The sequence below is a fragment of the Solea senegalensis genome, linkage group LG12 (assembly GCF_019176455.1).
Source record: "Solea senegalensis isolate Sse05_10M linkage group LG12, IFAPA_SoseM_1, whole genome shotgun sequence".
NCBI lineage: Eukaryota > Metazoa > Chordata > Actinopteri > Pleuronectiformes > Soleidae > Solea > Solea senegalensis.
The window spans coordinates 5,775,614-5,798,680 of NC_058032.1; the positions used below are offsets into that span (position 1 = coordinate 5,775,614).

Here is a 23,067-nt window from a genome sequence, read left to right on the forward strand (position 1 = left end):
ACTAGTCTAAATGAACCCTTTAACACGGAGCGAATCGCAGACGACGTGTTTGCGCAAGCGCACTTTGCATTACCGTGATTACATAACGGTGTGTGCGATGGGATGGATTCCAACGGTTTCTGAAAACCAGTTATTACGGTAATTTCACTCGAGCTGTTGCAGGAAGCCGGCGATTCAGCATCTTTGTCACCAGAGAGGAGAAATTTGGAAAAAACGCCTGTACGTACATAATTTGGATTTTTTGGGCCTGCTTTTGCACATTGAGACAAAGACTCAACGACAAATGCTACTTTTTATGGTTTTACTTTTATGGTTATGGTTAAAATAAGTGAAAAAAAGTCCCGATGGACATTTTGAGGCGTAGGTGTTAAAGGGTTAAGTATTATTCTGTAGAAAAAGAGAAAAAATAATTAAGTTTGTTTACTCAAATCTTACCTTCCAATTGATGCCGATCACAGCCAAAGCACATAAAAGTCACGTGACCTGGGAGTCACTGCAATTAAACACATTCCCTTTGGTGAAAAAAAAAAAAAAAACAGGATTTTTGACCAGTGGGAATAGGATATAATTAGTGTCATTCACACACACATTATATTTTGTCATAACGACCCTGTTTGATGTCAGACAAGACTGAAATTGACAGTGGTGTCACTCCGGGGCTCGTGCTACCTGAGCTTTTGCTGTCTCCATACACGTGTTTTCCTCTGTCACTTTGTGTCTTGGTGTCTTGCTTGTCAAGCCCACAGCACCTCCAGCACATGATCGGATGTGATCAGGGGCCTGTTAAAATGTACCCAGAGGTCCATCACCACTGTTTTAATCGAAAAACACCTGCTTCGTTGAGCAGCTGCCCTGAACCGCTCCGTCCTTTTGCAAACACTGAAAAACTCTAATATTACAAAAAGGGAAAAAAATGCACGGTTGCAGAGTTTCTCTAAGCCTTTGTCTGTTTTCTTTCTTTCTCACATTTTTTCCTTCCTCTCACAGCCCTGCTCATTTTATTTACATCTTACAGCTTCCTTCTCCCGCTCCTCTTCTGTGCTGCTGTCACGTTGGGTCTCAGAGGACTTGGTGTGAAAGGGCAAATACAGCAACGTACCTCGCTTCATTTTCATTAGTATTCTTCAGCAGCAGGAAAAAAACTCTACGGCTGCAATAAAACCCCACTTCAAACATGGTTTTGTGAAACCAAAAGTAGGGAATTACTTTTTTAACTGCGGGGAATCGTGAAGGAGAAAAGAAAAAAAAAAGTCATGAAGGAAACTGATGAGGCGGTTGGTGGAAGAGAAAGTAGATATTCTTTTATTAGGAGGCTGTTGTTTTTCCTTTAAATTTTGCTGTTAATGAAATGAAGCACTTCTAATTGAGAAGTAAATGAAAATGCTTTGCTGATGCAGGGGGCTCAAGGAAATTAATTGACTTTTTATCCAAAACCTGTGATGGGCTGTAGAACTAGACGTTGCTAATGTGATTAAAATGTGTTTTGCTGTAGTTCGGGCGACGCTCCTCTGCCGAGCACAGGGGAAACTCAGCATTTCAACTTCAGAATCATCCCTGCACTGACACTTTTAATGAAGCCCGCCATGACAGCGGCGCAGCTCTGTAAACATAACACTGATCGTGTCTCCGTGCCCCACCAAACCACTTCCCACCCCACCATACATGACTGAGGCATGTTTTGAGGTGCTTGATGTGAGTATCCATCTGTATGCAGGAGAAGAGAAAGAATTTTTCATGAGCTCCATGGTTTTCTTCACCCGCATAAATCCTGTGAAGATTTGGTGAGGTTTCTTTTATGTATCTGGCCTCTAGTGGATACAGCAATATGTTTCATTGCACAGCTCATGCTTGGAGACCCTCAAGCCTTCATGGAACATGGGGAAGTTTGCTATGTTTTGGGAGCTTGGCACTCAGTGGAGTTGCATCCTTTACTGTAACAAGCTGGAGCTTTCACAAGTTATTATACAGTACCGTACTGGCTGTATTCCATAGCTTTATACATGTTGTGCTATTGTGATTTTATTAAATAAAACTGTGAAACAAAGATATGCATAATAATAGAATAATAATAAAAAAAGCAAACAAAAAAAAACACCTTATAAATAACCCATTAACCTGACTTAAGAAAACCACACATAATCTGAATGGCTCTTATTAATAACACATGCAAGCCAACAGCACCAGGTCAAGGTTTCTGAAGACAACATTTCACACTGTCCATGGGAATGAATCAGCCTCTGGTCGATTGTCTGTCCAAGGAAAACTGTGTTATCCGTGTTTTTTTCTTCCCCTCATTATAATTCATCAGAAACCCCATCTTCCACCCAACCCACTCACACACACATATATGTACTTTAAAGCTTTTTTCTTACCAATGCATTCGTTAATAATACACATATAGGTAATAATCCCTCCAGACCTGTACTTTTCTCTTCTTACTCCATTGCTGCAAGAATTGTTCTGTCCTTCAATTCACGCAGATGAACTTCTTTTGTCTGTACTTTGTCTCCACCACAGGTCGCTTGCATGCAGCTGATCAATGCTTTAGTCACCTCCCCCGATGATCTCGACTTCCGGATACATCTACGGAACGAGTTCTTGCGATGTGGCCTCAAAAAGACCCTGCCTGTAAGTTCTACACACACACACACACACACACGTGCAGCTCCACCCAGCACATTTGTTGCTTAAAAGCGTTCCACATTACAGTTTGAGTGTGTAAAAGCTGAATTTCTCAGAGTGCTCATGCAGCATTTCCAAAGTAGATGTTTTATGTAACTCAGCATTCATAGTAAATGTTTAAACCTCACATCGCAGGTTCACTATGCAATCCAATCCAATCCACTTTATTTGTATAGCACATTTTAAGAACAATAAAGTTACCAAAGTGCTGCACAACAGATACAAAACAGTAAAATAAAAAAAAAGTTAAAGTTAAGATACAATAAATAAATAAATTGAATACAATAAAAGACAGACAGAGACCACACAATGCAGTGCACTGTCGGTTTGTTCGTGGCATAAAGTCCCTTGGACTTATGTGACTGACGTAAATAAAGTTTGATGTCGCTTAATTGGTCATTGTGATAGCGGTATAACTAGCAGTGGAAGTTGTGCGCGCGAAGCGTGATGCAGTGTTAGCACCTCATCGCACACGTCGCCCTGGCATAATTATCGGCAGGCTTACACATCCTCACACGAGGTGAAGGCAAACAAGCGCCGTCTCATCACTCACGTTCTCATTTAGTATCGAGTGGGGTGAACATGTCACAGAGCCAGTCGCTAATAAGTCGTCCCAGCTGCTCCTGTTGATTATTACTGTCATTACTTTAATTATCTCCAATTCTGTCCCCTGATACAAAATGAGTGTTGGTGTACAGTCGTTTATGAATGTTGGCATTCAAACTGACACACTCTTTCATCTGAATAATCTGAGTTATGTTCAGGAGTCAGTGGAGCTGTTGGCAAAGACAAACTAAAAAAGCTCTAAAAGAGAAAGCATCATTTGTTTTGTTCTTACAGCCCTTGATGCATATATTTGGACCTCCTCCTCTTCTCCTTCCCCCCTTTATGTGTGCACCTCCCTCTGAACTGGTGTTGCTATAAGACAGATGGTGCGCCCAAAAAACAGCACAGGATGATTGATACCTGCAGAAATTGGGTTACATTTGGCCCCATCTCCATCTGTAAACTCCACTGCTGGTGATTCATAGTGAAGTGGTAAAGAGCTCCCCCGTAGCCCCTCGTGGCTGAAACAGGTGCAGGAATAGTCACTGTATGAAGTACACAGTGAGTGGGTTTAGGTCATCACAGTTCCCAGTTCTTTGTACAAGTGGAACAGGGAAACTAATATTGTGGTCCTACAGGTTTTCAGGAGATTGGTTAACAAGTAAAACAAAACAAAAAAACTATATAAACTATAAAAAAGCTATATCAAAAAAAAAAATCCACATTTTGTGACTGTTTATCATATTTTTCTTTTGTATAACTTCTTATCCACAACAATCTGTTGTACTGAATGTCTGACTCATTCTTAGGAGCTGAAAGAGACAGAGGAGCTAGACATCCAGCTGAAGGTGTTCAATGAGAACAAGGAGGAGGACTCGATTGAACTCTCTCACCGCCTGGATGACATCCGCGCCGAGATGGAATATCCTTTTGTCCTCCCTCTGTGTGAATATACAGATGGCTGTTCCCGCAGTGAGAGATGAGTATAGATTAAGGGTTCGGTCAAGCTTTACAGAATAAACCCCCTCATGACTTGGTTCATTAGAGAGGGATTTGAGGAGCCAGAGCACAATGGCCAGCTCAAACTCTGACCAGGTATACTAGGTAAATAACCCTGTCATCTTCACCACCCACCTTTTTTTTTTTTTACTTCTTACTTACTCTTCTTCATCTCCTCCTTCCTCCGTTTCACTTTTTATTCTCTGACTGTAAGTGTAAGGTTGAGTAAAACATTTTCTTTCTTTTCTTAATGCGAGGTTATGAATTATTTTCTGTCAAGCAATATTTTATTACATATTATTTGCGTCTATCGTTGGAAGTATTTTCCCCACATTATGAAAACACGCAATGTCCATTGAACGTCAAATTTGCCGAGTAGAAGTTAATAAGTTGAGCGGTAATTTTGTCCCTGTATGGAAACTTCTTCAAGCATTTCAGAGGAAGGGGAAGGAAAAAAAAAAACTTAAATAATTCACAAATCTTCTCTGAGGCTATGTATGAATGTCTGACACTGTGAGCAGACAAACCAGACGCTGACATTGTTATGCAGATGTTCATTCCCTCAACCTTTTCCTTTCACCAAATCCCACACTTCTACTTTGGGCACACAGCATTCACTGTGAGTGACAGTTTGTGTTGACACATGTAGGTGAGGAGGTTGTGTGTGTGTGTGTGTGTGTGTGGAGAGAAGACACAGAGAGAGGAGAGGGAAGGGGAAATACAAAAAAAACACACACACACCTGGATTAATGATGTGCTTGAGCGGGTTCGCAAATGAGAAGGTTCACTGTTTGTTTCCAAGGACAATGTGGTATTGATCTTTGAGCCCTGAGCACGCCTAGGACACTTTGTCCCTTTGCCCACACAAACACACACACACACACATCATGTATGTAGTGCCTCGACGACCTGGGCCTCACATATGTGTGTTGTTTCTCCCAGCAGCTTCATGAATATTAACCTGGAGAGGCTTGTGTCTCCTCTGTGTCCGGCCCAAGTCCAGGTGCTGAGGAGGTGACTCCAGGCCACTAATAAATATTAATGAGCTGTGAATAGTGATTGATTGACCCTACCACTGACTGGCCTACATCACACTTGACTGCCGCTCATGTTTATTCATTATTTGGTGAGAGAGTGTAAAGAGAGCAAGACAGAGGAAGAGAGAGAGAGAGAGAGAAAGCAAGCTTAGAGGGGGTGTCATCGAATGGATTGGCATTCTACATTAGGTTTATGTCTGCAGCTCAGTGATAGATGAAGCTTGTTGGATACTTTCCCAGTCTGAGCTCCTTCTCATGTCCTCTCAAATACTGCTGTGGTGAGGCTATAATTGAATCTCACAAGATTGGTAATTCTCTCAGGCTTCATACTCAGTTAATACAAGGCAAGGGGGGGGGATACTTTAGAGGAGCCTATGTATTCTCACCCCTCATTCCCAAAAAAAAAAAAAAAAAAAAAAAACATAAATAAATATGGGATAGGAGTTTAATTACAGGAATTAATAGGAGTGTCAAAAAGTGTCAAATGGCGTTCAGAGGCAGTTGCAGTGTTTGTGTGTTGTGTGGATGTTGGCATTAATAGTGGAGAATGCAAGTCTGCGTCAGTATTATTGTATGAAATGAGACACTCAGTACGACATTAGACAAGTCATTGGACTAAAATCAAACTATTGACATACGCACAGACATGTAATTCCAGCAGAAGTTGTACCAAAGGTGCACGAAGGAGGACTAACTTACATAGATAACGTCATAGGGAGTTGACTCACTGTTGCATGTTTGCGGTGTGTTCTTTTGGACGTGATATAGCCTGGGGGCTCATGGTCCACCGTTCCCGCCCTCAGGCTTTAACCCGGACATAATAGAAGACGGTGGTAAGAATAAGACAACAGCGGCAAAAAAAATAGGGCAAAATTCAGGGGCGTGCATTTTTTGAGGCTGAGGAGAAGACTCCCTTTTTTTGTTTATAAGTTTTTAAAGTTCATGGATGGTATCGGAGGTGGATACACGTCATCTAATAAATAGCAATTTCCCGATGTACTGGTTGATTTGATGCGAGTGCCACAGTTCTGCTGACATACAATTTTTGATACAAACTAAATTGGCAAACAACTAAATAAATAAATAAATAAATAAATAAATAAATACCAGATGTGTAAAAATCACCTTTTATTTCCCATTTTTATACACAATGTTACTGCTGCTGAGTGACATGTTTGGCTTTAATTTTTGCTGTTCACCTGAGGCTTTGCCACTTGAACATAATGATGAAATATCATGAATATTTTCGCGTTCACTAAACTGATATGTGCTGTACCAAAGGCAGGTGGGGCATACTGGTACGTGCCCACAATTTTTTTGAAGATGCCAAATTTAAACATCTTAGTGCACATTGTCAAGATTCACACTGAGCTTAACAGTGAAGCATCTCATCAGTCTTGGGTTTTTTTGGTTTTTTTTTTCTGCTTATGTGAACATATCCAAGAGGCTTATTCCACTTTTTCAAACAAGATTAGTCTCCATGGGGAAATTGTCCTTTCTCGAGCACACAAATTAAATGAGCTTCGTATCGTTCATTTTCCTGGATTCTTTACTTCTCAAAAAATCACTATTAGAAGTTTGAGGGACATTAATTCATTTTCTAAACTGCACTTCAACTAATCCATTAATTGTCATTTATTCTTGTCTTATATTGTAGTTTGTTTTTTGTTTTTTCTGTGAAGATTGGTAAACACGTACTTATAATGTAATATAAGAACAAACCTCTGCAGATGATCAAGAATTGTACTGTCTGCATATAATATTTAAGATGAACAATAAGGGAGTTGGATTTAACATCTCTTTTTCATGTCAACGCCATCATTGCATCCTCCTGGGGACATGAGGCACTTAATCAATACCTTTTGCAAATTTAATAACATGAATTTTTGCTTCTGAGTACATGTCACTTTCAATCTAAGCACCGAATTTCAGCCTGTTTTTTTTTTTTTTTTTGCCCTGCAAATATTCAGCTCCCCCTATCATTCTCGCCTCAGACATGAAACCACCGAGTTTTTCATGTAATTAATTTCCACTATCTTAAAAGGTTTGGAGTGACAGGTAAACCAGAGGGAGAATTCTTCATTGCCAATCCCCCCCCCCTTTAAGTTAGCTTTTTTAGCTCCCCAGAGAGAGAGAGAGAGAGTGGATAAGAGGAAGCACATTTTGTTTGCCTTTGCACAATGATGCCTGTCAGAGAAGCCGAAGTGAGGAACTGAGAAAAATAAATGCGATGTTCAAGAAAACATGAACTAATAAAATGTTAAGTGTGTTCAAGAGTAATGCACACTTTATAATGAACTCACGATTTCTCAATGCATGTGGAAAAATTGCTCTCCTGATGTGCCGTTGTTGTCCTTAATTCTTTGCTCCTGTACCGATATGAATGAAGTGTACCATCTCCTGTCCAATATGGTGAAAGACACTGGCTCCGAGACGTACTTCCTGTCCATCCTTCAGCACCTATTGCTCATCAGGAATGACTATTACATCAGGTAAGTGTTGAGATTATGACACTCCGCCGGCTTTTTTTATTGACTGAAGACCTCATGGTGATCTCTCTTCACTGTCAGACTTGGATGGTCTTACCTCTCAGATGTGTTTGGTTTGTTTTTTTTTCCCCTCTCTCAGATATGAAGCAGCCTTTATATCACAGTCCACTTATTTATTTATTTATCACTGACAGGAGATAGTTATTGTCTCAGTGAGTCAGTTTTGTCCTCGTTGACCGTGTCTCAAAAAGTGTGTTGTATCCACTAACGCCCACAAGTAAGTAGAAGAAAGTTAATTAATGGAAACTTGTCTAACTCATACACTACTTGGACTGAAGTCTGAGTCCTGGACTTGAGCCCTAATTTCCAGGACTCCTGCCTTTTTTTTTTACTTGATAAAGATAGTTTTTTTTCTGTGCTGGATGACTGAAGCACATCTGCTCCAGCTTCATATGCCGACAGAATCATGAGCGGCTCCTTCTAAACCCTGTCAGTGACAAAACTGTTCAGGTCAAAGAGAATAAACCGAGTCTCTGACAGTTTATTTCTGTTCTGTTTGTTTCCTCCAAGCCAAACCCGGAGCCTGATGCATTTAATATAAGCAGCACTGACTTTCTCTGATGCACAGCCGCAACCGGGGTCACTGCTCGTTTTCTCCGATCTGATCCGTGATGAGGCTGCTTCGCAGCGCACGCAGCTTAAACCCTAAAGTTGAGGATCATAGAGAAGACCGTCAGCTTAGAGAAACATCTGACATCTTAGCTGACGTGTCTGGAGCCACACTGTGTCTCCAACCAACCTGTCCACTGAGTCGACAGCAGCCGATGGAGTGGGGGAAAATCCATAAATATATAAAAGAAAACAAATAGAACAAAAAAAAAACCCAGTCTTTATTATTATCTACAACTGCCACCATCGCAGTTTGCAATTCGGAGTAACACGGAGAAGAGCAGCACCACGATAATATGAGTTCACACACAAGGCTTTTAATGGCCTTGATGTCTCTTTAGTTTGGCCTGGATTTTTTAATTAAATGCATATACTGTGTAAGTGCATACGAGTTCCAACTGCAGTTCACAGGAGAGAGTCTATATTTAAACTTTAAGATGCTATTAAACACAAGTATTGGAGCGTAAAGTATTCTTTATTCATGTTAATTGTACGTCACATCAGTTATTAAAGGCGTCAGTGTCTTTATTTGTGTGTCAGCTATTGTAATAGCCCTAATGACGCCGAGGACTCAAACACTGAGGACTCGACTACAGCGTTTCCTCCTCCCCACTTTGTTTATACAATCATAAATGTGAACACTCCACTTTTCTCTTTGAATAGTCAATATGAGTCACCGCCGCTGCCATCTCTCTCTTCTTAATGGAACGACACTGATGAATTTTTACTTACCTTTTTTTTGGGAAATCATTCTTTAAAAAAAGAAAGAAAAAAAGACAGTTGTACATCGGTAGGATGAGAGGACGATGATGAATTTACCATAGACAAGTTGCTGTTCCCTCTGAGTTATGAATAATGTATTCCTCCGCTATTTGGACGAAGCAAGAAATAGAATTCACATTAATCGGCTTCGCAGAGCCTCGTCCACCTCGGCTCCTATATCCGCGAATCCCCCGAAAGCCTGCAATTCGAAGCCATCCGCGCCAAAGCTCATGAAAGAATGGATGGTCTCTCTAAAGATGCGTTTCAGAATTTTTTGTTTGTCCTCTGGCCTCCATTACAAATGCAAGGACAAACCCACACATGTACTCACACCAACATTAGCACCCTGGAAGGCATTCAAACTGGGGTGTTTTATTCCCTTTATATCACTGCTCGGTTTAGACAGCGTGTTGTAGCAACGAGAGAATCACGTTGAAATGACATAATAGTGGCAATCAGAGGTTAAACTGTATTATGTGGCACTGTGGTCAAAGTAGGACATGTGTGCTCGTCATTTGCTACCTGACCAAATTTGTTTTATTGCTGTGGTGTATTGCTGGAAGTGATTTGACACCCCGTACCTCCTTTCTAGTTTCAAATAATAGTCAGTTAAATGATAATTAATGAACTATCATAATCAGTATTCAAATAATAAGATGGTCTAGAGTGGGCGGACTTTTCCGTTGCTCTGTCTACTGTCATTCCTCCTGAACACAGCACAAGTTGTTGCTCTCTCCTCCAGGGCTTGGTTTATTTTTGATAATTAATCTCCCACTGCAAGCCTAATGAATGGGAGCACATCAAACCCACCCAGTAAATATAGAGCAGATCTGCTCTTATGCAGCCTGGCGATATGGGGATTACACTGGTTATGTGGAGCGGAGCTAGATCAAGTGGCTGGTGCCGCGCTGAACTGCGAGCTATCATTGGGAGAAATGAAGGTGCCAAAGTAAAAGAAGAGGCGGGGAATGATTGGGGAGGGGGCAGATGCTAGCTTCTGGAGCCCAGCCCTGCCCACTGTGGAGGGGCTTGACAGTTTTGGGTCACACTCCATCTCGAGTTATCTTCACCCAGCCCATATCTGCTCGGCGGTGGTGGTGGTGGTGGTGGTGGTGGTGGCGGTGGCGGAGGATGGAGGACGGAGGGAAAATAGGGCAGCTTATTGAGATAATAATGTGGTGTACACTTGTGACAGTTGTAAGCCGAGTGCCACGGCGCTTAAGCCATGCAGGGTGATGTGCGAGCTTTCACTAGGTTGTTCCAGTCATGAGTGGGCGAATCCACCAGCTCAGGCTTAATGTATGGCATGTCATGCTTTTAAAACGGGGCGCCTAAACGCTGAATTATTCTTATTTGTTTTGGCTCAGGATGTTGTGCCCTTTCACATCCCTGTGAGTGTCTTGATACGGCCTGTCCACCCACAAGGTGCCAGCAGAACAGAGCCTTTTTGAGCAGTGGGCAAAGAGATTATTACTTTAATGTTTGGTAATGACAGTCTGCTGGGGGTTCACCGGTATTACTTTTTATTCGGGATATTCGATCCTGCACATAACCCAGCTGACGACAAATAACCTGTTTACTTCAATTATTATATCACATTAGCATTAGTGCTTTAGTGCGTCTTCCCCGCCGTGCTGGCACAGGATGCGGCGCCATCAGACAGACGGGCTTTGACAAGACTTTTGAGTTTATTTGGATCAAAGTCGTCACAAAATCCCTTCTCTGATTTTCAATTATTCATCATATAAACCATTTAGTCAATCTCTGGAAGCTGAAAAGCTCTCAGTCAGATTTTTTACAATACATCTACTTTTAAATCTTTCTCCGCTCAAAATTGTCATCTTCCCACTGGGAGCATGTGTTAACTTTTAAGAGGTGTGAATGTATATAAATACAGAAATATCCACCCATACTGCTGATCCTTTGAGGGTGGTGTAACATGAATAAAAGGATCGGCAGCCAGTGAAAGCAGATTTGGAATGCTGTTTTTTGTGCTTTCCACTGCACACTCACAAAGATACTGTTAAAAAAAAGGGGGGCTGCTGTGATTATTGATACAGAAGGCTATCCCCGCTCCAGCTGCTGATACTATATTCCTCCCACTAGTAATGTATTCATTCTGCTGCACCACTTTTTCAGACTTCACAGCGCTGCACCAGAATGGCATTTGCCCAGCCATTAAGCAAATTGCCGCAATTAGTCGGTCACACCCACATGGTGTTTGTTGTTGTTCCCTGTTTAGGGAATTGTTCTTTTATAATTTTTTTGTACAGTATTATTTGAGAGTATCATCAAGGGTAAATTTTCCACATCGAGTAGCTCGGTTTAAATCTTAACGTGCGAGAAATTGAGCTTAAGTCTTCGATGAGTTGCCTCTGTCGCACGATGAAACGTAAACTCGGTGTCATTGTTAGGAAATAATTATTTCTCAGTTTGGAGCTCCGTTTAATCTGGCTTTGTATTTATTAAATGTCACTTGCAATTTAAGTTGATAATGTTACTGGGAAAAGGTCACATACCAACCTGTGTGTTGGACCGGGACACACGGGGTGGCTCACACACACACACACCACATTCAGTCACACTCCTAACTGGCTGACATGTTTTCCTGGTCATTGTGCTTTCAATTACACACATTACATTGATTAGATTTACATTTCAGTTTTTATGGTTGCTCTAATTGGCGAAGATGATTGCAAATTAGGCAAGAGGGCAAGCATAGCCTTTGCCACTGTCTGTCACCTTGAAATGGACACACTAACACGGATGTGCATTCTCTATGCCCATTAATCTGCATATTCCATGATAGGGTGAAGCAAGTGATCAAATTTAATAGGGTGTCTATTTTTTTTTTTCCAGCTGCACCCTTTTTCATGTGGCATTTTGTGACCTCCAGCTTAGATAAGAGAATAATTTGTGGTTAATTAGCCTTGTAGAGTTTGTGTCACTCATATCTCTCTGTGGCTCGTCTAATTTCCTCACCTTTCAGGCCGCAGTACTACAAGGTGATAGAAGAGTGCGTGTCTCAGGTGGTCTTGCATCGCAGTGGGATGGATCCTGACTTTGGCTACAGTAAAAGACTAGACGTGGACTTCACCCATCTGATTGGTACTTTTTTTTTTTATGTTCTGTGTCATTATTTTAATGTGGGGGTAACGAGAAACTTAAGTCTGTTAGATTACACTATGTTGGAATCATCCTTTGCTGCAGAAGATGCTGTGCAGTATATATCGCTGACATTGTTAAAAAAGAATTGCTTTGATACCACAGACCTTTTCTCATTATCCTTCGAGAAACCCGCTAAGACTCCACTGACAAACACCTGCAGTGGCTTGACATATAAGACTGGTGTTATTTAGGTATTGAGTTGCCGTGCATTGTTTGTGGTGAAATAAATATTTGTAAGTCCAAAAGAAATATTTTAAATTGTAATTTTGTCAATATTGCAGCTGTGCTTCTGCAATCATACAGGAGACATCTATTGGCACTTACGGCAAGAAAAAAAAAATCTCACAGGGAAAAAGAAATAAATAACACATTTTTTTTTTCTCCCTGTTGTGTCACTAACAGTTCTCTGACTTGCCAACAAAGAGTCATTAAAAGTTTCCAAACCTATCCACAGAGAACTGATGCAGTATTAAATAAGTTTTCTCACTTTGCTGAGATTTAATCAGCTGCTAAAAAACTTTGGAGTTGTGTTTTGTTAAATTCTCACTAAAGACGTGGAATTAAATGCCACACACACACACACGCGCACGCACAGATTTTAGCAAGTTGCCTTTCCGCCCTCAGTTTTTTTTTTTTTCTTTTCACATTCACATGGGGGAGGTACTAATACAAGGAAGATGTGATGTGTGATATAATGACAATTTACACTCAACAATTGCAAAAGTATGTGTCAAAATATAAACATAAGTATTTAACACTTTGAGTTGGTGGTATAGGACACCCGTTATAGATATTCTTTAAGACAATTTAAGAGCATTGGAATTCTGATTAGAGTGGCTCCAATATGCTGTCAAAAAGTAATATTCATTTAGCGTTTAATCACACGAGGAGCTAATGATGCACATCTCACCCAGAACTGAATTTGCAGCAGCTCGTGATTCTTCTTCTTCTTACACCCCCCCTCCCCCCCCCCTTGTTTTGCAGATCAGTGCGTGGATAAATCCAAAGTTGAGGAGAGCGAGCAGAAAGCCGCAGAGTACTCCAAAAAGGTGAGACATTAATCACTCCAACAGCTCCTCTGGTTGGCCGCCTCCCATCAGGAATGTTTTTTTATTTCTTCCTCAGAGCTCCTAGACAAGCTATTGATTCGCCATGCCCAGATCAATACCTGGCTGTGACGCTACATGATCCGTATCAGCATTACAAGAATCGATGCCGACGTTCTGATGTACACTTATTTGTGTACAATGTCATAACAGAGTTAAGTTATACGTAGACTCTTTGACACAGTTCTACATGTTCAGCTATGACTGCAAGGGCATTTCACTGTATCACACTCTTCTTTTTAATATCATGTCGGTGAAATGATGATTCCGCTATTGATTGATAGTATTTGATTGATTTGAAAGAAACACTCTCCATAGTCATACCTCCAGCACAATGCGTGTCATTATAAAATGTGCTGTATCTTAAATGTGTGTAAGAACTAGTGACGTCTGTTCTTGTCCGTGGCAACTACACAGATGCCAATTTACTTTATTTGCGTAATTTGCGTTTGCTTTAAAATGCAAAACATGCTGTTTTTTTGTTTGTTTTTTTCCATTTGGGCTGCTGAAGACACATTGCAGCACAAGATGGCAGCCTTAAGCAAAGGAAGACCCTTGCTTAAAGTACATATTAAAGGCTTATTCTAAGGTTATGAAAAATGTGGTTATACACTTATATAAACATATCTGTTGGTAGCGTATTCAATTTGATGATGAACCCTCCGGGATGTTACACACTGGACTTCAAGGAATCCGCTCTGTCAGGCGACACCAGGGAGTCCTCAGTGTGTTTCCTTCTCAAAAGTCTTGTCCCACCAGCTCACCATGCCCTGCTGGGGCATAAAACCATTGTAGCGACGTGGCTTGGTTTCTGCAAAGGTTAGATCCATCAACATACATGAAAGCCGTACCTGAAACAAAGACAGAGGACAACGGGGCTCTAGGGCCATGAGGACTATGAATAGAAATTGGCCAGAGAGTGTAAAACAGCATGTTTTTTGGTGTGTTTATGTGCCCTGTGGCCGTTCTCCGGAGACCACTCACCAACCAAGTTTGTATGTTTTTTTTTTGTGTGTACTTACAGCTGCATCCTTGTGTTTGTTCCGTGCACGAAAGACATTCTTGCTTCTTGTTTCTTGCAGTTTGATGAGGAGTTCAGCGCTCGGCAGGAGGCCCAGGCTGAGTCTCAGAAGAAGGACGAGAGAATCAAAGAGTTGGAGGGGAAGATCCAGGCCCTGGAGTCTCAGGTACAGCCATAAAGAGAAATCCCACTATTACTGCAAAACAGTGTTGCATTCCCCTGGAGATCATTTATGTTTTATGTTTCCTAAAAAATAATGGAAAAGAAGATAATGAAAACATTCAATGTCTGGGTGCACTTTTAATCAGTTTGGTGAAAAAGTTTTTTGAATTAAAAAAAAACAAAAAAGAACTTACTGAATGCTTGTCTGGCTCAGAAAAAGGCAGCAAAAAGCATGGCGCCACGAGAAAATAAAAGGCTGATTGGTCAGAAGGATACCTTTCCACTCCACTAACGCACGTGCTGCTGCTATAAGTGGGAGTTATCATCCATGCAAGAAGATTTGATTTAATAAAGGGTCAATCTGTTTCTTAAGTTGTAGCTCTTTATATGAGCAAATTGGTCCATTGAAGCTTTTTGTATGTAATTCTATCATCACAAAGATGGATTGCATTTCTTTTCCTGGCTTTGGCTTCATTTTTTTCCCTGGTAAAACCCTCCATTTTGAGCACAGAAAATGACTGCTATTTCCCCCTTAACCCAATTTCAAACACTTTAGTACTGCCTTGGGACAAAAGGGCAGTTTGCCTCAATGCTTAGGGAATTTAATATAAACCAGCATTGAAAGATGGTCTAGCTACATCTATATCAGAGATTGCTTTCTCTTTCAAACATGGCCTCTCTGCTTGCTTACATTAGCACTTAACCGTCTGATGAACTGTTCCTGCAAATGTGGTCCAAGCATCACTAGGTGTTCTCCTCTCGTAATCTCTCCGTGGTCAACACAAAATGCAGCACAGGTTTTAGCCAGTTTTCTTCTTCTTCCCAGAAGTTCATTTATGTGCCGGTCTCACTCCTGCACTTTATATTCCTGAGTGCTCTGTTGCCACTCGTTAACTGCATTTGTGCCCAAACTGGTTCATCACTCTGTCCGTGCTTGATTACTAACATTTTACAGCCAACCTTTTACACCACCACTAAAGCTCCTTTGCACCTTTTCCTCCTGCTTGCACTTTTCCCTCTCGCTGCGCCTTCCTTCCACTTCCTGTCAGAAATGAATGTGCCAGGCTGTGTTTGCTTTGCTTGGCCTCTTTTCTTTGGTTGAGGCTTTTTCACGTTGTTTCAAAGTGTTCCTTTCCCCATCACCCACCTTTCTCTTTTTCCCCTCCCCCGGCAGGCCTCAGTCTTTTGAAGCCTGACTGACTGTGGTGCATTAACAGGTAGTGCAGAGCAGAGATGCCCTGGAGAGTCGAACCCTCTTTCTTCCTCTGTTTGTCTCAATACTCCCTCGGAAAGCCGGTTACAGCCACAGAGTTGCACACCAACCGACATCATCATCAGCGGCTTTGACTTAAAGGTGTATTCTATATGTGAACATATAATATAGACTGTAGCGCAGTGGTAGAGGGAGTCATCTTCAACTCAAAGATTGTGGGTTTTATTCCCAACTCTGCTGGTCTACATGCTGATGTGTCCCTGGGCAAGACACTTAACCCCACGTTGCTCCTGGCGGGTGTGCCGGCAGCGTGTGAATGGGTATGAAAAATGTTTGATAGAACTTAATGTGCTGTAGTATGAATGTGTGAGTGAATGGGTGAATGGCAAAATTGTACAAAAAGCAGCTTTGAGCGGCCGTCAAGACTAGGAAAGCGCTATATAAATACTAGGGATGTCAATACAACAAACAAAATAATCGGACACCATTTTGTTTCTTTTTAAACACATAACTACACATAGAACTATGTGATTTCAAAGAGACTCAAGCCTATAAGCTCTTAAAATAAAGGCTCAACATGGATGACTGCCATCCTGTATGCAACAAGAACATGAACATCAGAACAAGTGTTTTAGAAACTCGCCGGGCAGCTGCCACCATATTACGGGCACTATCTGGGCCTAGGGTGGTCAGTTTGCCACTTACTTTGCCACTCGTTGGCGATGTGGAGGAATTCCTCCGCGCAGGTCTCGGCAATAAGTCGCGTCGCTGTTTTGTCTTGACAATCGAGGCCGTGACACCCAGGTACTTTTTCATATTGTCATAAAACTTTTGTTTTAGGGTTAGGTTCTTAAAATGAGACGTTCCGCCCAACAATCCCTCACCCCTCTCCATCTTTGGCTACCATCACACACTGGAAGTAAAAAAAAAAAAGGAGAAAAAATACTGCGTTTAATTATTTTTATCTCGGCTGTATTAATCGCAACGATTAACACGCTTAACTTTGACAGCCCTAATAAATACAGACCATCTATAGAAGAATTATATCTATTTCTTATTTCATTTCCTTGCATCTTACACATGCACTCCTTTTAATTGGACTTTGTTTTCACTTTTCTCTCAAGTCCTGCGAGAACTTATAATTGTCTGCTGTTTTTAATTTTAGCCAGGTGCTCTCCGAGAACACTGAATTGCTACCTCAAGCAATGAACAAAAACCGTGTCGTCCTCTCAAGCGGCTGTGATTCTGCCACTTCAGGAAGACGAGACTCAAAGAGTGTGTTTTGCAACCTAATCCACCTTTGAAACAGTGTTGTAGAAAGCCATTAACTGTGAGGGGTGCAAAACCTTTAAATCGGTGTGAGGACACGCATTCACTTTGTCCATCAAAGCTGCTGTGCCATCAGTGCTGTTTTGCTGAATATAAATGAAGTGGGAGATAACCTTAACCTTTCATCTGCTCGACTGAATTCCTGTCAGATATTAAAACACATGCATGCCCCAGCCGCTCCTTTTTACCTTGTTTGTGAACCAACACATTTAATGAGACTCTTTCTCTGGGAACTCTGGCATTGTAACAAGCAGCACCCTTTTTGATGCGTCCGTTTGATTATCCCCCCAATTGATTTGAGTGGAGGTTTCTGCATGTAAACACCAACAAAGGACACAGAAATCACACCAAGTGGAAATCACGCGTCCTTGCTCAAATCTTTGGTTGTAACCATTCTGGGGAACTATTCATCATTGAATTGGTTCTGGGTGTGAAGAATAATGTAGCACTGCAGTGCCACGTCGGAGCAATCTGTGTCATCCCATTAATAGGTTTGAACAACCCGGCCATCTTGTAGTTGACCCCGCCTGGCCCCAAGGGGAGCTGTTGGTGTAGACCACTTTCTCTCTCGTCTACTGCAAGGCTACCTTCCATCCCGGCTGATTAGAATTTAGAAAGATTGGACTCGACTGATAATGACAGTTGTCGACGTGATGTCATGAAATGGAGCCAAAAACAGGAAGTCAAAGATCTCATATACAGTGCAAACATTACCATTTTTATATAGATAGGTGCTTAGAAGAGCTGGGGCTTCTCAGGAAGCAGGGCATACTGTACTGCAGCTGCTGCAGATGGTCTTTCCCTCAGTTTGCTTTAAAATTGAGATCCCACAGGGTCTAACTTTTAATCCCCGGGGATGGAAGATGAAATTAAACTTCTCTTTGCTTTAAATATTGCACTTTGCTTCTATTTTCTAAGATTTTCGTGAAGTGAAAATTCGTTTCAAGTCACCCCGCTAACGTTTCTCATCTCCCTTTTCCATTAAACACATTAAATATTTAGTTCTCCACAGTCCATAGTAAGAGACGCTCTGTAGGAATGACTCCATGATAACATCACATTTCGGTTGCTGTGTGGATTATGCTTCCATTCTTCAGTCTTGGCAAGGTTGTACAGAGTGAAAAATCAAAGCGAAAAATGTGTGCATTTCTAAAACAAAGACTGCACAGTGAAATCAGTGCCCATCACACATCTAAGAGTGTTAAGTTGAAATGTATTTTTCAATGCCAAAAAGGAAAGGGAAAAAAAAAAAAAGAAGAAAAAGGGTTTGAAGGTGCACCAACTGTCAGTGATGCTGTGCCTTGTTCCTTTCATGCTGCCTTCAGTGCTCAGTGTACACTGATTTTCTTTTGAAGATAGATTACATCTTGTTTTAGGTGTAAAAGTACAGTACCTCTTTGCACATCAAATAGCTCATTCATACAAAATGGGAAGATAACACATTCTGCCATTTTTATGTGTAAGGAGCATTATCTCTTTTCCCTCTTTTCCTCTTTTCAGCCTCTTTTGTGTTTGGTGTGTGGAGTACTGTACTTGTTGTGGTGTTTGAGTGTTCTTCCCTGTCTTTCTAACCCACCTGTTTGTTCCTCTTGTGTTTCCATGGTGCGTGTGTCGGTGGACTGTATGCGCGCGTGTCTGTGTGTGTGTGTGTGTGTTTGTTGTATCTGCACAGTTAACTATTGAAAAAGACAAGCTCAAAGAGGCTCAGAGACTCGTCAGGGAATCTGAAGCCAAGGTGGGTGTCCTGTTTGCATGTGCGGCTCTTGATGCAATCTCACTTTAAACAAATTTGTTTACCTGTGTTCTTTATTGTGTATGCACGTTGTATTTTACTGTCATCTTTATTTGTGGGAAAACACATTTCAAATTAAAATACTGTGTTTAATTCACAAGTGCGGTTTTACTCTAAATGGATACCAGCTTACAAAGCGATAAAACCTGTCACATTAAGTAATGTACTGGGTATTTTTCCACGCTCGCAAGTAAATACTTTGATTTAACTTGTCGATTAGAGATGAGACTGGGGCATGGATTTAATAACACAAATGTTCAGCTTTAATTATTTTTCCTCAATGACCTCATGGAGTCCCGAAGACTATGAATCCAATTTGGCCGTGGGTTACATTTCATTTTAACCTGCTCCAGAATGTTTCCAAATAAACATCATGCAAAAAAAAACATCTTAGAAACCTTTCGTAATCTTGGTAGAAACACAGCGTTAAAAGACGCTGAATGATTTGCTAATAGAAATCAAGTTAGAGCGCAGGTTACTGATCAAGAGGGGGACTTCTCTGCGATCTTAAATCTCATAAGTAATTTACCAGTGTATATGTATGTACGTAATGAATGTGAGTGACCTATTTAGTCTTTCTGATCGGCCGTAAATGCGCAGTGAAAATGCACAGGGTGAGGCAGAAAGTGATAGGGGGCAGTGCTGAGACCAGACACGATTTTCAATTTGAATAAAAAAAACCGATCAGCCAAGAAAAACAACATTTAAATATTATTTTGTTTTTCTTGCGATCATATTGTTGAAAAGTGTATTAAAGCATAAATGAAAGCTTTTAGAACAACTCAATTTATGCAACGTCCCACTTACAGTGGCGAAAAAAAAATGACCTCCATTTATTACGTTTTCGTAACATATGATTGGACATGGTAACGTAGGATTATAAACAAAGATGACCTACAAATCATTGTTGTGCTTGTTCATGCTGAATACGTCATTACAGGGTTCACTGTGTGTGTGCTGAAAAAAAAAAAGGTGAACCTTCAGGCAATTGGCATTTACAAAAGCGAACTGCAGTTTAGTTATCAAAGCTCGAGTCCAATTTGTGAAACGGGATTACGCGTTTTACTGTTACTTTGAATTTTAAAGAAACACTCAAGCGCTTTGATTCTGCCATTCCATCGAGCACCTTTCATGTCTCAGAAAATGAAAAAAATAAAAGAGCTCAGAACACTCAGATTATAAATAAGCATAGATATAAAAATATTGATCAGTGCACAGTTTGACTATAATGTCTATAAACGGAGATGAGTTAGTGTCGTGGCCACGTTCTCATCTTAAATGACACCAAAGGCACAATGCAGAGTGCTCATCACGGTGCTCACTGATAAAAGGACAGACTACTTCAATTAACTCCTACACAAAATAAGTTCGTTCATAACGAGGAAGGCAAATTGTGAATTTAGTCAACTGTTACTCATTTTCCACTATTTTCTTTTTTTCAATGGGAAAAAGGGACGATGGACACGATAAGCTCATAATATCTTGTACATTAGTGTCATTTCTCCCAAAGAAACATCATTTTGCAGCTGTAGTTTGCACATTTCCATTTTGACGCTTAAGTAAATTGCGGGGGACGTGTTGTGGACTGATGAAAGTGAGCTTTGCGTTTGTGGGAAACAATATGCTGTTCTATAAATGGCATAAACAGGGCACTGCAAACCTTGCTGTGGAAAATGAAATCCAGGTATTATTAAGGGTTTCAAATAAAATGAGGAAATATACTTACACGTCCAGATAGTCAGCTGCAACCTCACCAATAAATGTTGCTCGGTTTTACACACACACTGAACCATTAAGGGAAAGTTTCACCTCAGACACTCTAAGACTAAAGTTATCCTGAGGCATTTCTCTGTGAAGAATGGTCCAACACTCCTCCTGAACGTTAATTGCATGCAGGTCTTATCTGCAGCGGCTGGAGGCAATTGTTGCTACAGAAGCATTTTGATCAGTTACTTGGTTCAAGGGCTTCACCCTCAGTGTGGACATAGTGTGTTTAATAGTGACAATAAATGTCACATTTATTTGTGTGTGTTATGTTGGTTTGATATTGATTACATTCCAGTGGGAGTACTCATGTTTTCTTTCCATTCTTCTTATATATACTGCATTTGTGTTTATTTTTTGCACATGGCATAGATATTTTATACAAATATGGACCACTTAAATACAGTGTTGTGTAACATGGAGGTCTGTGTTCAGTGTGTGCCAGTGTTTAAACAATTTTGAACACTTTCCTATGTAGGTGCATATTACTATCTTTGTAATACACTCTTAACCCTTTAACACTGCAATTTTGTGAAATATCCAACGATTTCTTAAAGCTGAGAAGTTGCACGTCAAGACCAACATGTGGTCATTATGGTAATTTCCCTCATGCTGTTTCAGGAAGCCGGCGAGTCCGTGTACACCTGTACATACAGTAGTTTCCATTTTTTGGCCTGTTTTTGGACATTGACTCGAAGACTCAAACAAATGTTATCTTAGATATGTTTTATACTGTTTAAATTTCAAATTTAACACGTACACGTTTCACATACAACTACAGTGTTTTTTACTAACCAAAACCATTTGGTTTTCTTCATTTAAATTGTTAATACACTATTTTAACATGCAGTAAATTGTAAATAACTGCCAGAAAGATGGTGAAAATAAGCCATGATTCTATGGTTAAAATAAGCATAAAATCCAGATGGACATTTTGAAGGTTAGATGTTAAAGGGTTCAATAGCAGCACCAGTTCTGCACCATTGACACATTTCTGCTGCCTCAAAATAGCAATGTGCAATTTATACCAATATCATAAAATCCGTCTGAAATGACCCCACAGCAAAACAATTTCTAGGTATTTTTCTTTGGGTTTTTGTAGTTGGGTCTGGTGGAGAAGATACGAGTGGCAATATTATTTGGTCTCAAGGGTTCTATAGCCGTTGGACTTATTAGTGGGTAGATCAGAGTGAGGCACGGGAACTCGGAGGGCCACTCAATATAAACATTTGCGCTCTAATTTAGCAGCTAATTCGCTTCCATTCCCTTGTATTAATCTTAAAAGAGAGAATGGGCCTCGTGGGGCCTCGAGATTGACAGACATGTAATCACTGAATGTGGATTTTCATTGAAGGGCTCTGGGCAATTAGGGTAAGAAGCTCCTCGCAGAACACCTTTTTAATTTTGGCCCTAATAAACAATCCACCAATGCCATCGTGTAATGAAACACTACGTAATGTCTTTAAATATGAAGCCAATCACATTCTACACACACACAATCAAGTGATGAGGGAAATGAGCATAGTGGGAAATTGGTTTTGGAAATGAGATGTGCAAGTGGAAACGGTGAGAACAGGCACCTAATCAGCTCTGAAGATCAAGCCTTGTCTTAGCTTTGGGTGTCTGTAATTGTTGTATTTGCATAACTTTTTTGTCGAAAGCATTTTTCTTTTGGCATTATCACTGACTATCAAAGAGAACTGGTGTATGGGCGAGGTGTGATAGTGCAGACATGTCACAGGACTGAAAGACTTTGTCTTATCAGTCTCAGGTCTAATTACATCCCTGTCTACTGTTTAATAGCCTGCCATGGTGAGGACTTGTGACGAGGACTTGATAGGAACGTTAACATTCTTATCTTTTTACACGAGCAAATTAAACAGTAGTTGTTCACGGGTTTTCCCTTTAAAGTTTTGCCAAGAATGAATTTGCACACTCATCAGTCGGAATTAATAAACACAGCGAAGTATTCTTTTCATTTTGTGCCTTCAGTGAGCAAGCATATACACAACTGTCTTTTTTGTAGCTAAAAAAAAATCTGAATTCAGTTCATAACGCTTATTTTAAGGCTGTGTTATAGGTCATTTGCACATTTTGTGACTTGACCATGTTTAAAAATAAAGAAAAACAACTGCTATGAATTCCTTGTCATAAGACGCACAGATAATAAGTCTTATTTCTATTTCTACACAATCAGTATGTCTTTTGATCATGATTTGACCTCCTCATTTTCAATTCGAGCTTGCAAGCTGCATTCACACCTCTCTGTTTCGCACGTTGACAGGAAGGTGTGGTGCATCCCGCGTCTCGCTGAGACAAAGGGGTAGA

The 23,067-nt window shown here is 40.6% G+C and overlaps 1 protein-coding gene across 5 annotated transcripts in view; it reads left to right on the forward strand.

Moving 5' to 3' along the window:
• Window positions 1–23,067, forward strand: part of diaph2 (diaphanous-related formin 2) — a 344,883-nt gene that overhangs the window by 111,064 nt on the left and 210,752 nt on the right. For all 5 annotated transcript variants that reach the window (XM_044040248.1, XM_044040249.1, XM_044040252.1 and 2 more), the window contains 6 exons: window positions 2,518–2,628; window positions 4,038–4,150; window positions 7,640–7,756; window positions 12,174–12,292; window positions 13,337–13,401; window positions 14,541–14,645. In XM_044040248.1, coding sequence (XP_043896183.1) covers window positions 2,518–2,628; window positions 4,038–4,150; window positions 7,640–7,756; window positions 12,174–12,292; window positions 13,337–13,401; window positions 14,541–14,645 — 630 coding nt within the window. The remainder of the gene's footprint in view (window positions 1–2,517; window positions 2,629–4,037; window positions 4,151–7,639; window positions 7,757–12,173; window positions 12,293–13,336; window positions 13,402–14,540; window positions 14,646–23,067) is intronic.